Source organism: Pavona decussata, unplaced genomic scaffold, assembly GCF_977016875.1.
Source record: "Pavona decussata unplaced genomic scaffold, jaPavDecu1.1 SCAFFOLD_298, whole genome shotgun sequence".
Lineage (NCBI taxonomy): Eukaryota > Metazoa > Cnidaria > Anthozoa > Scleractinia > Agariciidae > Pavona > Pavona decussata.
This window is the reverse complement of record NW_028145695.1, coordinates 202,985-217,271: the sequence shown is the minus strand read 5'-3', so window position 1 is coordinate 217,271 and position 14,287 is coordinate 202,985. Positions and strand designations below refer to the sequence as shown.

Genomic DNA, 14,287 nt, shown 5'->3' with positions numbered 1-14,287 from the left:
AAAATATATTGTCGTCCTATTAGAAAAGAAAAGCTCATTTTATTTATTCGTGTTTTCCTAAATATTCCAATAAAATATTCCAATAAAAACAAATAGGAAAAATTTGTTCAAATCTGTTCATGTTTCCTCCCCCGAGGGGGGGGGGGGGGGGTACTCCCTTATACGGGTTATGTAATTGTGAGCGGCCCCAAAGGTTTGGTTTTTCAGCTCCTTTGGTCATAAATAGGGTATCGATTTTAGCCATTTTGCCGCCATTTTGGTAATAAATAGGATATCAATTTTTGCACTCTAGTATTGAATTCGTTTTTTTTTTTCTTTTTTAGCCAAAGATACTTCTTCATCATGATGTTTACAGCAACTGTGTGCGTGCCGCAACGGCTTGTCACGCGCTTCGGTCACGCGCTGAGCTCCAGGGGTTTTTGAACTGAAGTTTACCGGACACCATCAGGTCATAAATAGGGTACCAAGTTTTTGGTCAAGTGACAGGTAGGGAAAATCGCAGATTTTGGTAATAAATAGGTTAAGGGTTTTGGGAAGCGGGCTGCACACCCCTATCCATTTTTTTTTTTGGGGGGGGGGGGGGTACCTCCCCCCCCCCCCCCCTCTTGTGCTTTCTACCCTCAATAACTGCACATGACATAAGCCTCAGCACAGTTTCAATCCATCGCTTAATTCATATCTCCTCTAAAACACATGTGTTAAGAACCTGTCAAGAAGGCTTCTTGGGGTGCAAGAGAATTGTAACCATGCCAGCGAAATAATATTATTGTACCATTTATTTAGGGTTTACGTTAAAATGTGTAACAAGCAGGCCTTTCACTTGTAACAAAGGATCCTCCAACCCCTCACATTTGTATTGGGCATGGTTGACGGTACTATACAATGTTCCAACTACCAGTTGAGTCACCGACAGCGATCTATAACGCAATCAGCACACTAATATAGAAAACAAATATTTGTTTTTATAGTAATGGGGAATTTTATCCGACCAAAGCAATTTTTAAAAGCACGGAAAAAAAGTCAGGTTCTACTTCCATATAAAAGTGACGGGGTTGATCGTCGGAAATTTTGCAAAGAACCCTTAAAAGGAACCAGAATTCTGTTCGGTGGGCTTTACTAGGACAATTTAATACTCCTAAAAGGTACCAAACTGGTTGATTGACATTTGCTTCATGTCATATTTTTCAGCTAATTACCCTAAAGGGTATCACTTTGCCTCTGACGGAAATAATTTTAGATGTTAACACCCTAAGGGGTACCAAACCACAAATATTAATCCCTAAAAGGTACGGCAATCACCCTTAAGCGACTTAAATTTCCAGAGTAAATTTTTAGAGGACTTAAATTCCCAGAGTAGGCTTTGGCGTCCTTTATGGTGATGACGTTTATTGCTACCAGACGTGCGCTGTCCGGTCCGTAAACATTCCATCCATTCAATTTTGGTGAAAATCAAAAGTTGGCCTTTAAAAACACAAATATTGATTTTTAATTTTCAATTTTCAGAAAAATAAACTTTTAAGTCAAATTTCAAGTTTCACATTTTTCTCACCTGTGATCAAGATCAAAATAATATTATATTCATTTCGATTTTAGTTCTTTAGAACTCGATGAAAGTTATATTGATAATTTGAAAGACCTACTCAACATTTATAAATGGTCGAATTTATAAGAAGCAGTATCAAAAATCAACATCGCATTTTTATTGTTGTATTTATGTTATTAATAAATGAATTGAAAAGGGACAGGACAAAAACATCAGTATAGGGCAGGGAGGTAAAATGTTAAGATATAGTTTGCAATAACTGAGATGGCGGCCTGGAAGTTTCTGATTGTTTTCCTAATTTATTTGTTTATTTATTTATTTATTTTTTTTTTTAACCTGAGTAGAAAAGCAGGGAAGCTCGTGGAACCCAGTGATGCTAATTGAGCGCATTTTGTCACATTTACACGAACACAAGGAACCTGAATATGTATGAATGAACTGTACCCAGAGATATTTGTCCAGATAATCCTTAGCAGTTTCGTTATGGACAACTACAAGAAAATATGCTCAATCTCCAAACCTTGAACGGTTCGGCTTTGTTTAAAGCAAACTTATTCCGCACGAAGTCAAGCTACACCATTTGATCTCATACATTTGTAACAGCCACCGATCTACGTTTAAGAGATCGAGAAAAAATATTAAATACGTAGTTTCGGTGAGGATAACGCAACTTTCGGTTTTCGTCTGCTCACCTTTGATTATATTACCTTGTTTGAAAGGCTACTTTCATAGCATTAGTTTTATAAAGAGGTAATAACGTGTACCATGCGGAAATGCAGAATCGAGTGATATTTGAGTGGCAACGGAGAAAACTGAAAAGGTGTGAGTAGCAATTGAGGGACCTTAGAATGGGTTTCCTTCCGCGTTTCTTGCAGCGTCGTCGCTCGCTTCTTAAAGAGCCCGCCGTTTTGTGTCCTGGCATAATATGTTCCTTTATTTTCGAAACAAAATACAACCACTTATAGTGTAGATGTTTGTGGTTTGTGGGTTTTACTTAAGTGTAATTTTGCAACACGATTATTCTTTGTGGAACCCCAATAAAATTTGAACAGTTTTTGATTTGGAAAGCAAAATCAAAGCAGGTTTGTGGCTCCAATGGGAGCTCTTAACGAGGACAACACTTAAATGTTTTCTCCCTTGCTCGTAGATAGTTGTGTGGCCTGTTAAGGGAATTTTTGTATAAGCTGATACATTTTCGTCTGTTCAAATGCTTTACTGAAAACTTAATGTATCCGAGCCAATGGGATAGCGCCCGTATTTTCTTTAAACTCGCTTATTTTTCCACTCCTCGTTGTGTTCGCTATTAAAAACTAAGACGGTGGCTGTTCAATCGAAATATGATTTGTCAAAAATCGCGCAAAAAAGGCAGCCATTGTAAAAAGGTCTTATCACTAAGTGAGCTTATGACAAGAATTGACATTAAATTTCTGGCATTTTCTTTAAAAGGCAGTTATCTACGATCTCTAATCAGTTTCATGAATTTTCAAAGCCCAAAAAGATCAGTTTTTTTTTTTCAAATAAAGATTGACAATAAAATTGCTTAGATTTTACCAGTCAAAATTAGATAACATGAATTACAGTAAACATTAACCTCCACCCTGCCCCCTTTCTCCCTCCCACCACAGTATTCTCCGGTCTTGATAAAAAGAAATTTTCTCTAATATAGCGGTTACAATAAGTTTTCTTGCAAATTTCGTCAAGTTATTAACTCTAATATCGAGTAATATACGAGAGACAACTTATTATTGAATCAGGAATTACCATAATCTGGAACATAGTGTTGCCGAAACACATCAGCCTTACAAACACAATATGATTAAATTTAAAATACCTTTATAATACAGTATGACCGCAGTTTGACCTTAATAAATTGGTAGAATGACCACGAGAAGGACTATAAATTTTATCTTAACAATCAAAGGAGGAGCACGAGGAAGCTGGACTGTCAGACTTGATCCGGGGACGAGGAATTAAAGCGTTCTATGGTTACAAGAGACAGTTGATGGCCTTAAAATTGCAAACAAGAAAGTTACCCACTTCATCTAATAACCAAATATCATACATCTTCTTTATAACCACGGTAAAGCACAGGTCTTAATGTATTCCTTTCAGTCCCCCATTCCTCCCAGGACATCCACCTGGAATGCTGAGAATGCACTGAGTATATGGTACAAGAACGCATTTGTATTGACAAAGGACTAAATAAAACATTCGTCGTTGTGGTACTTACAGTCCTTGAAGGGCAACCAGCGAAGAGAAAATACCCTTTGGTAAATCCTGCAGCTGGTTATTGTATAAATATCTGCAATTTACAAAGTTTGAATGTTAGTTATTAGTCCCTACTGCTCAATCATCTTGCAATTGCTTAGTTTTGTAACCTGTGACAGGCTGACGTGAAATAAATAAATGTTTATTGTCAAACTTCGTAGGAAGAGCTTCACGCTTCTAACAACCCTCAACATTACACTATGACACAATAATAATAATAATAATAATAATAATAATAATAATAATATTTTCCCTTTGTTACATGATTATTAATAGAGCTATAAAACATAATAAAGCATCACTTCAATGGAAACCTCATGGCAGACGCACGAGTGACAGGCACAAGAATGCATAGTAGCGAACTGCGGAGGAAAATCGTAAGGCCATGAACCACAGCCTGGGCCACTATTGAGAAGCTGGCCAAAGTCAGACAATGGTGAAAGACATTTGTTGCTGCCTTAAATTGGCAGCCGACATATTAATTAATTAATTAATTAATTAATTTACTAACTAATCAATTAACTAGCTAACTAACACATTAATTTACAAACTAACAAACTGACTAGCTAACTAAATTAAATAGCTAACTTACAAACTAAACAACTAATTGTAAAACGATAGATTCGCTGTGTATAAAACAGTTCTTTTCTTAGTGAGGAGATGAAGACAGAAAATACTATTGAAAAAAGAATGCACAGCTGAATCCCAGTTTTACAAGGCTAGGATTACACTACAAACCTACAGTTATTTTCGTTATTTTCATCCTCTCACCCTTTGCAAGTGAAAAATTCCATCGGGCATTGTCGTATACTTAAACTACGACGTTTATATAGTGATTAATCTAATTTTCCCCAAACAAGTAAAAGGACATGCGTCAAATCTTCAAAACACGCGGCTATCCCGATTCTATTGTCAATACCGACCGACACCGCTCTCAACAAATCGATCGGCAGTCAGTCAACACTCAGAATTCAATTCTCTATGACTATTGTCCACGTTGCTACGCAATGAAAAGCATCATTTTGACTACAAGTGCATCTTCTATTTCTCTTCTTTGCTTAACTGAAGTTTTTCTGACCAAAATTTTCTTTTCTTTTTTTGTATTTCGAGCTTCAAGAAGGAAGAGTCGGGTGAAGGTCTAGCGCTGAACTAGAAACTCCCTTGCTCAGTTGCGTTTTGCCCATGATTACTCGCAGCATCTATGATTCTTGGGGTCGTTGTCTTACACTCTATAGCCGGGGTAGTTCACTCACCTTTATTTTAACTTTTTTCATTTTCTCCCCTTAAATTTAAAAACCTAGTGTTCTAAACTGAAACCCCTCTAAGAGTTAATCACTGGCTATTAAGAGTCAATGTCTGTAAAAACCAAAGAAATCCCGGACACAGCTCAAAATTCGAATTCGCTCATACTTTGTAGATTAATAGGCCCTAGTACCACACTTATGAAAAGGACATCCATTTAACCAAATAACCACTCGTTTACGAGAAACGAATTTTAAATTATCAACGGCATTTTTGGTCAACAAAGCCTCAAATAATGTCAACATTCATTAAGCTACCGAATCAAGCAGTCGTAACTTTTGAATCTCTTACACGCAAATCCTATTCAGTAAATGCTTTTTTAGTTCTCTGACTTGTAACATAGCCAGGACACTCTTCTTATAAATATTTTACGATTTTTTTTTTTTAAGGAATGCCAACGGCTTCTCTTAAAGGCTTTGTTAGGATCTCCAACAAACTAGCCATAACTACCTGTGGTACTCAAAAAATCTCACCGAAAAACCTTCTGGGGGGTACAATTTATGATAGTTTTCAGTTTCTATCGCTTCAATTTCTCGGGATCTTTCGTACTTTAAGAAAAAAACATTTTTAAACTGAGCATATTTTCACTATCCGCCATTTTGAAATGAACAACAAACACACTTGAATTGTTTATAAAACTTACATTGTTTTATTCAAATAAGCCGCTTGAAACATCTATTTGTACGAAGTGTCAACTGCGGTAAATCCGTTTTATGTTCTTTTTTGTGAATTGAAATCATAACCTAAAGTGTAGCAAGTTAACATAACAAAATCGCGTCTGGCAATGGTTTTGCATAATTTCTACATTTTTGCCGTGACTCACCTCATTCCTGTCACTGACCTTCAACAAACTTGATTTCTTTGCCGTTATTTTCTTAGTTCTCGGTTGAATCTTACGTTCCCTACTATACAAGCCAAGCTACAAACCATTGTGAATCTTTCACCGCGAGCTCAGCCGTTCCAACCAGAAATTTGTGCAGTATTTTCGTCTATTTCGAAAACAGTTTTACAGAAATTCACGTGATCAACACGGAACGTCACTTTGTGCTACTTTGCGTCACGCTCACGCAACTTCCAATACCCCTTCTTTGGCAAAACTCGCTTACGCGAACCTTGAGACTGGAAAAGGTCAAAACTGAAAAAACACATTTTATAACTTAAGCTAAGCGAAAAAAGACAATAAACTTCTTGTCGCTATTTGTCTAGGAAGACGTGAATTAACTCAACGGGAACTCCAACCAATAAACCGGCAAATGGGTGGCTTACTGCAGTACACATTTGTTTTACGAACTTAAAAAAGATTAAATAAAAGTCAAGGCTTTTCAAAGCACTTTCAGGCTAAGGTTGACTAAAAATAGAAAATGAATAAATGTTTTTAAGTTGACTGTGATCAGCTTGTACCATATAACTGGGTTTTCATATACCTTATGCAAAAATGACTGACATTTTAACATTCCCGTTTGTTGCATTCACTAGCCTCGTTCAAGGTAAAATACTCTTTTGATTTTTAAACTCAATAACGAAGCTAGTGAGGCTAATTTGAATGCAAGCAAAAGGATATTAAAATGTCAGTCATTTTTGCATAGGGTCTATGCCCCCACCCTCCCACCCATTTTCTTTAAAATGAAACTCACGGTCGCGCGCGACAAGACAGTTACCGTTTTGCAGGACTTTCGCGCGCGGGGCAAACTCACGCACAGCGTCTTCTATTTGTCGCTCAAAAATTGTGACTGAAAAAGAACAAGAATTTATTTTAGCCCAGATTCTAGCCGAGGTAGAGAGTCTGGTCCTTCGATCTTCGTCCTTAACCTATTGCAAACACTTTCATTATATCCAATTCTGATCAAACGAGGACTGCATCAAGTGCACCAACCACACATAAACTAAACACCTTAAGGGGTTCGTCAAAATAAACAATTCTATATGAAAACGTATTCTGGCAGACTTGTCTTCCCTAACACTCCTTTATTAATGCCAAATTTTTGGCAACTTTAGCTTATGTTGCACTGTCCAATTGCAGCTTACAATGTGAGATAATAATAATAATAATAATAATAATAATAATAATAATAATAATAATAATAATAATAATAATAATAATAATACAGTCAACTCTCTCATAGCGACCACTTCTCATAAGCGACCACCTTCCGTAAGCGACCACCTTGTAAACAACGGTTTTGTTTCTCAGTTAAATACTGTTTCAAGAGCTGTCTCGTAAGCGACCACCACTCAAATTTCTTAAGGGACCGCGACCACTTTTTAGGCCAGAAATTACACATTCTTTTGTTTTCTGTTTCCGGTAGGCGACCACACAACATAATCACGTATGATCGCATGTAAATCATTAGTCAGAAGTGACAAAAGTTCAATTTTGATGACGCTTCCCCGTACTGCTGACAGATAATGACAGTTTACAGACAGAGAAGCTGCTACAATTAGATCTTTAGGTAAACGGGAATTGTTACAGTGATCTGTTCCAAAATGAACCATGAACCATGTTATACAAAGTTTCATAAGAAGAATGAATAAATGTGAAAAAATCAAATAAATAAGTTTCTATTTGCCTGATTTTAGCTGCTAAGGTAACATTTTTTTGTAATTAATTAATCAATCCAGTATTAGGCTTAGTTTGTTGATCTTTCCCGTAAGCGACCACCTCCCGTAAGCGACCACTTTGTCGTGCACCAAGGGTGGTCGCTTACAAGAGAGTTGACTGTAATACTTACAAGAGAGTTGACTGTAATAATAATAATAATAATAATAATAATAATAATAATAATAATAATAATAATAATCATCATCATCATAATTTTGGCATGTGTCATTTACGTGCACATGACCTTTCCCCAACAAGCTGGGTAAGCAGATCAATGAACGGTAAGTTCCATCCACATTTAATCCCAGATTTTCACAAAGCTCCCTCAACATTTTAACTGGAAAATTTGATAACTTCTTCTCGCTCGCCAAGCTGCATGACTTTAACGATCGCCAACCTAATCTCGACATTCCCGAACCGACTGAGATCAGGGTACGAGATTACCGCCAACCAATACCCAAACGTTCACGGTGCAAGGGACATATGGTCATTTCCTGGATGTTCGGCGGTGTTTGAAAACAGGCTGGCACTTCTTGTTAGTATGAGCTCGACTTCCGTTTCACAGCCACTAAACTTCAACAGTTTTTTGTGACCTGATACACTCTTGTTGCACGACACAAGAGGTAGGATCCCACACGACAGAATCCTACTTCTTGAATCACATCCACATTCGCCACCGACCAAAAGAGAGAAAGACATTTTCCTTCTTCTGACCAGACGTATCAGCTTTCGGTTAACAGCCGCATTTCGGAAACATGGAAGAAAAGAGTCGGCTCCGAAAGGTTGTTCATTTCAGTAAATATTCTAATAAGTTTTATTAAACTGAGAACCGGGTTTGCGAGATAACTGTCTTTGCTTCGAATTTGATGTAATGACGGCATTTATCCTTTCATGATATTTGTTTTTATTCCATTTCGAGTTTCGCTTCGACTGATTTGCTTTCTTCACTTTGCAAGAGACTCTTTAACCGAGGCACGTATTCAAACAATACTTGTCATTGCTACGGTTTCACGATTGCCGTGGGCCACAGCACACCGTTTTGGACAGAACAGGTACATAATCATAGACATTATGCAGTTCAATACACTTTGGACTTATACTGCCGTCTTGAGGTAGATTGAAGGGGTAAAGTAATGACGGAAGGCCATGTGACGTTTACTGTGAGAAACGGCCCTTCGACAAGAGTAATTTGATACAAACAGGTAAGCTTATTTCAATCCATTTCTTTGTCGGATATGTGAAAATTTGTAGTAGTCCCGAAACATTTTATTCTTGGATATTTGAACCACCAAAAAAGGGAAATTTTGGACTGACGCTTTCGAAAACAAACAAACAAACAAACAAACAAACTCAAATACATGCTCAGTCAGTGTCTGGTTCTCCAGGAAACCCATTCCAAAGGGGCAGCACTAAAAGCAGGAATCCGGAATCTGAAATCCGAAATCCAGAATCCAGAATCTGGTTCCAGCGGAAGCCTCAAGATTCAACCATTAAGTTGTACAAAGATTGTCTCCAGAAAACCTTAACATAGTTTCAAAATGAAGATATAGACTATCAAATTTCTTTTCTTTACTGTACGCTCGATCGTTTTTAAATGTTTTAACCGTGAGACCAATCATTTTTCATTTGCGGGAAATAATGACTTAATTAGATTTTTTCTCTGGCGCCACGAATCGAAAAATATAACATTTGCGTTGACAATATTTTCAGACAATTTTTGTACAATCTAATTGATCAATCTTGCGGATTCCTCTGGATCCGGAGTCCAGTTTTCTGTTCCGTATTCCGGATTCCGGATTCCGGATTCCTGATTTTAGTGTTGCCCCTTAGTTTTCAAAATGGCGTCCGTCGGCAAATTTGTCATATTAGCAAACTTCAATGAAGTCGTATCACACAACTAACCGACATCCCAAAAAAATGCCAGCATAACTTTTGACATCTATCCTTTATTTGTATATGCAATATAGTTTGAGGTCCTAGTTTGGAGTACCGACATGATTTTTAGGGAGTTATTTTAAGGTACCTCAAAACTATTTGAAAAGAGTATCGAAGGTGGCTTCAAGAAAAAACCCATGACCGTTGTTCAGGAAGAAAATAACCGCTTTTCTTATCACTGCTGAATTTTCTAGAGACCAAACTATAAAGTTCCAGCAAAGGAAGATTTACAGTGTATTTTAACGAACACTAGAATGCTATGAATATTGTGAAATTTCGATCCAAATTAGCCTCAAAACCAACGCAAACGTTTTTATTAAATTACTCTTAAGGAAACGAATTTTAAAACGAACTAACCCTGTTTTGTTTAGTTTGGGTCAAAGGCCTATCTATAGAAAAAGTATGAGCGAAATCGAATTTTGAGCTGTGTCCGCGATTTGACGATTATATTTCATGCTTAGGGACATTTACTCTTAACTTTTAAGTGATTTTTATCATTTTTATTATATCGTTTATAATCATATAATGGTTCTTTTGACCTAATATCATCTTTTTGTTCATCCGTAGATATTTGATTTAGTTTGTTAACCTTAACTGAGCTGGCCAGAATACTGCTTTACAGTAATCATCCTCTCAACTTATCTTTAACCTCTATCTATTTTATATTTAACATTTTTTTCTTTTGTTCTTACAACCCTCCCCCCCCCCCCCACCCACCAACCACACGCATTTTTCCCTTTAACCCGCTGATTTTCAATCATCTAGGAGACCCTTTATAAGGGAACCCTCATTTTGACACCAATAATGCCACAAAGGTTGCTAGTGAATCTATCCGATTGTATTGTCAATGTGAAACGGTGCTTTCTTTCTTTTATACCCAAACAGATTGAGGGAGAGGTTATTACACCAGTGCAGTAATCACCCGCTCAATTTATCATTAACCTTTAACTATTTTATCTTTAACAATTTTTATTTTGTTCTTACAACCCTTCCCTCCCCTCCCCCAGCCAACCTTACATATGTTTTTTTTCTTTTACCCGCGGATTTTAAATCAGCTAGGAGAAGCCTTTATCAGGGAAACCTCATTTTGACACCAATGATGCAACAACAACAATAACAACAACAACAACAACAACATCAACAACAACAACAACAACATTAACAATATATTTATAAATTAAATTCAGAATACATAAGGGGCTTGTCCCGCAAATAGCCACAAAGCTAGTCGAGGCGGGACAAGACGAGCACCAGAACATAAAGGAAAAAAATTCAGAAAGGTCGCAAAGGTTACAAAGGTTGCTAGTGAATCTCTTCCATTGTATTGTCAATGTGAAACGGTGCTTTCTTTCTTTTATACTCAAACAGATTGAGGGAGAGGTTATTACACCAGTGCAGTAATCACCCGCTCAATTTATCATTAACCTTTAACTATTTTATCTTTAACAATTTTTATTTTGTTCTTACAACCCTTCCCTCCCCTCCCCCAACCAACCTTACATATGTTTTTTTTCTTTTACCCGCTGATTTTAAATCAGCTAGGAGAAGCCTTTATCAGGGAAACCTCATTTTGACACCAATGATGCAACAACAACAATAACAACAACAACAACAACATCAACAACAACAACAACAACAACAACAACAACAATATATTTATAAATTAAATTCAGAATATATAAGGGGCTTGTCCCGCAAATAGCCACAAAGCTAGTCGAGGCGGGACAAGACGAGCACCAGAACATAAAGGAAAAAAATTCAGAAAGGTCGCAAAGGTTACAAAGGTTGCTAGTGAATCTCTTCCATTGTATTGTCAATGTGAAACGGTGCTTTCTTTCTTTCTTTCTTTCTTTCTTTCTTTCTTTCTTTCCTTCTTTCTTTCTTTCTTTCTTTCTTTCTTTCTTTTATACCCAAACAGATTGCGAGAGAGGTTATTGCACCAGCTGCTATAAACAAGGTAATATTAAGCATATGACACTTAAACCGAGGAAAAAACATGTCAAAACAACTTCTTTGACGGCACCAAATGGACTGTTCTTAAACTCGATCCTATCCCCCAAATGTGAAAGTCTAGATCGTATTCTCTGATCGAAATGACGGCAGCTTGGTTTATAATGGCGAGCGCAATATGGTATGAGTGCCAAAATTACCGAGCAGCCAAGAAGGGGTGGAGGGGGTGGGGGAAAAGCGTTTAATTCTGGCATTTTCTTGAAAAGGCAGCCCTCTACGTTCCGTAATCAGTTTTGCGATTTTTCAAAACCGAAAAATATCAGATTTTTTTTTTCAAATAAGCATTGACAATAAAATTGCCTAGATCTTACCAGTCAAAAATAGATAAAATGAATTACAGTAAACATTAACCTCCACCCTGCCCCCTTTCTCCCTCCCACCGCCGTATTCCCCGGTTTTGATAAAAAGAAATTTTTTTCTGAAATAGAGGTTACATTAGGTTTTCTTGCAAATTTCGTCAAGTTATTAACCTTAATATCGAGTAATATACGAGAGACATGCTATTGAATCAGGAATTACCATAACCTGGAAGATAGTGTTGCCGAAACACATCAGCCTCACAAACACAATATGATTAAATAAAATATACCTTTATGATACAGTATGACCACTGATTAGTTTACCGTCTTACCCATGGACCAAGCTTTTTCTGCAAATCATTATACTATTCTCATGGCCGACTGCGGGCTTTTCTATGGTACAGCCCCAACGTGTCTGCTATGTTTCTTTCACAGGGGGTGTTTACATGATACCGGCGCGACTTTCATTCCGGTACGAGTTCACTCCAGTTCCCTCTTGTGGCTCTGTATTCGTTTACATGATACCAGCTCAAAATCTTGTACCGGAGCGAGTCATACCAGTGCGAGTTCACCCCGGTAACTGTACCGGGGCGAGATTTTCATTCCGGTACGAAAACTCATCCCGAAGTCATGTAAACGCGGTACAGCTGTTCGCTCCCGTATGAAGTCACTCGCCTGGGAGTCTAGAACGGGTAGCGCAGTCTTTGATATCCAATCCAATATGGCGTCACCTGGGCCTCACAATCACGTCGGTCGGAATGAAGTGTCCATTCACGTAAACACGGTATGAAATCGCAATGTCATACCGGTTTCAAACTCGCACCGGGGCGAGTTTTGACATGTAAACACCCCCTGAAGTGCCTGTAGGAATCTATTCTAGTGTTACGATTACAAACAAAATTATATCCAACAGCTTACAGCTTATTCAACGACGTCAGATTTGAAAATATCTCCTGAGACAGTGTTTGAATTTTGTTCCCTGTCAAATTCCTATGGAAAAAAGATCGGGTCACTTAAATGTACAGCTTTAATCCTAAAATCATCAAACAGTACATCATAAGTCTCAAAAAATCAGTTTGACCTAATTACCCAAGATCTATATTTATGTAAGTTATACTTTGAACCCCGATTTTACGATATGGCAAAGGTAGAGCAAAATCATATCGTTACATCGGGATATCGTTGTAAACGTACTCCCGATTTATATATCATTGTATCGGAATATGGTTATCAATTAATATTTTAAAGTTTAACCAATAAAATTAATAAGTTGATACCTGAACTGTATGTATTTTATTTAACTGCATTGGGCAAATGAATGACAAATGCAACAACCGAAACACAACATAACATCCTTCCACAGTATGTGCAGTGCATACAAGTTCTGAGGTTGTATGTACATACTCTTTAACGTATACAAAACTAAAATTTTGCCATCCGACGTACTGTTCCATGTTTATATACTATAGTGTTCACGGTTCATAGGTCATTTCCGAAAGTATTCTTGAATTTTGGCTTGCCGCTTTTCTTTGACTTCTAACTTCAAAAAGGCATCCTCCATGATAGAAAGGGAACAAAGAAACTCTCCCTCCCTTGCCCCTATCTCTTCAAAGGACATCACAAAGTTTCTTAGTGCCTTGACTGCTGACTGCAAGGGTAAGAGGCCTCAGATTTTATATTACGCATATTTCATTAATGTCAGTGTCTGATTCTTGGTCTTCATGGCTAGCCTCAGAATCTTCCGGCTGAACTGCCTCTAAAGCTTCCCTTGTCGAATCCTTTTCCGTTAGCTGCTTTTCGATAACAACGTCTTCATAAAGCCTCGAAACTGGTTGAATGGTACATTCGTCAATGAGGGGTATTGCCGGACAAGCCTGCCCCATAGACTAGATTATTCTGCTGTTTCTTGAACCTCCTCGTCTGACTCAAATGGGTCGTGTGTCGGCTCTCAGTCACTTCGTTTGGAGATCCCGCTTTTCTCCAACAGTTCTTGATTGTATTTTGGGTTACGTTATCCCAGCCTTAAGCAATCATAAAGACAGCGTCCTTTAAATCTATCGCTTTGACAGGCTTATCCTCGTCCAAGTATTATAAATGCACAAAAATGGACACATGAACAAACCTGAATGAAAGCATGCATTCAAGGTTGCTGCCATTTTGATTTATCTGAGCACGATCGTCTCAGCATGAATTTCTTCATCTCTACTTGTTCCCAGTGCCCAGGCTACTTTGCACACACGTGTGACTTGCGAATTTTCCTGGTTTTATTTTAATCCCAGTTTTTAAAAGGTTTTTTTGAAATTATTTCCAGTCGCAGTAGAAAAGATGTTC

At 37.5% G+C, this 14,287-nt stretch overlaps 1 protein-coding gene across 1 annotated transcript in view; it reads right to left on the bottom strand.

Moving 5' to 3' along the window:
• Nucleotides 1–14,287, bottom strand: part of LOC146454892 (uncharacterized) — a 128,454-nt gene that overhangs the window by 63,063 nt on the left and 51,104 nt on the right. Inside the window, exons 5-6 of the mRNA XM_085094972.1 lie at nt 12,875–12,946; nt 3,774–3,845 (exon numbers count right to left, since the gene is read on the bottom strand). Coding sequence (XP_084951098.1) covers nt 3,774–3,845; nt 12,875–12,946 — 144 coding nt within the window. The remainder of the gene's footprint in view (nt 1–3,773; nt 3,846–12,874; nt 12,947–14,287) is intronic.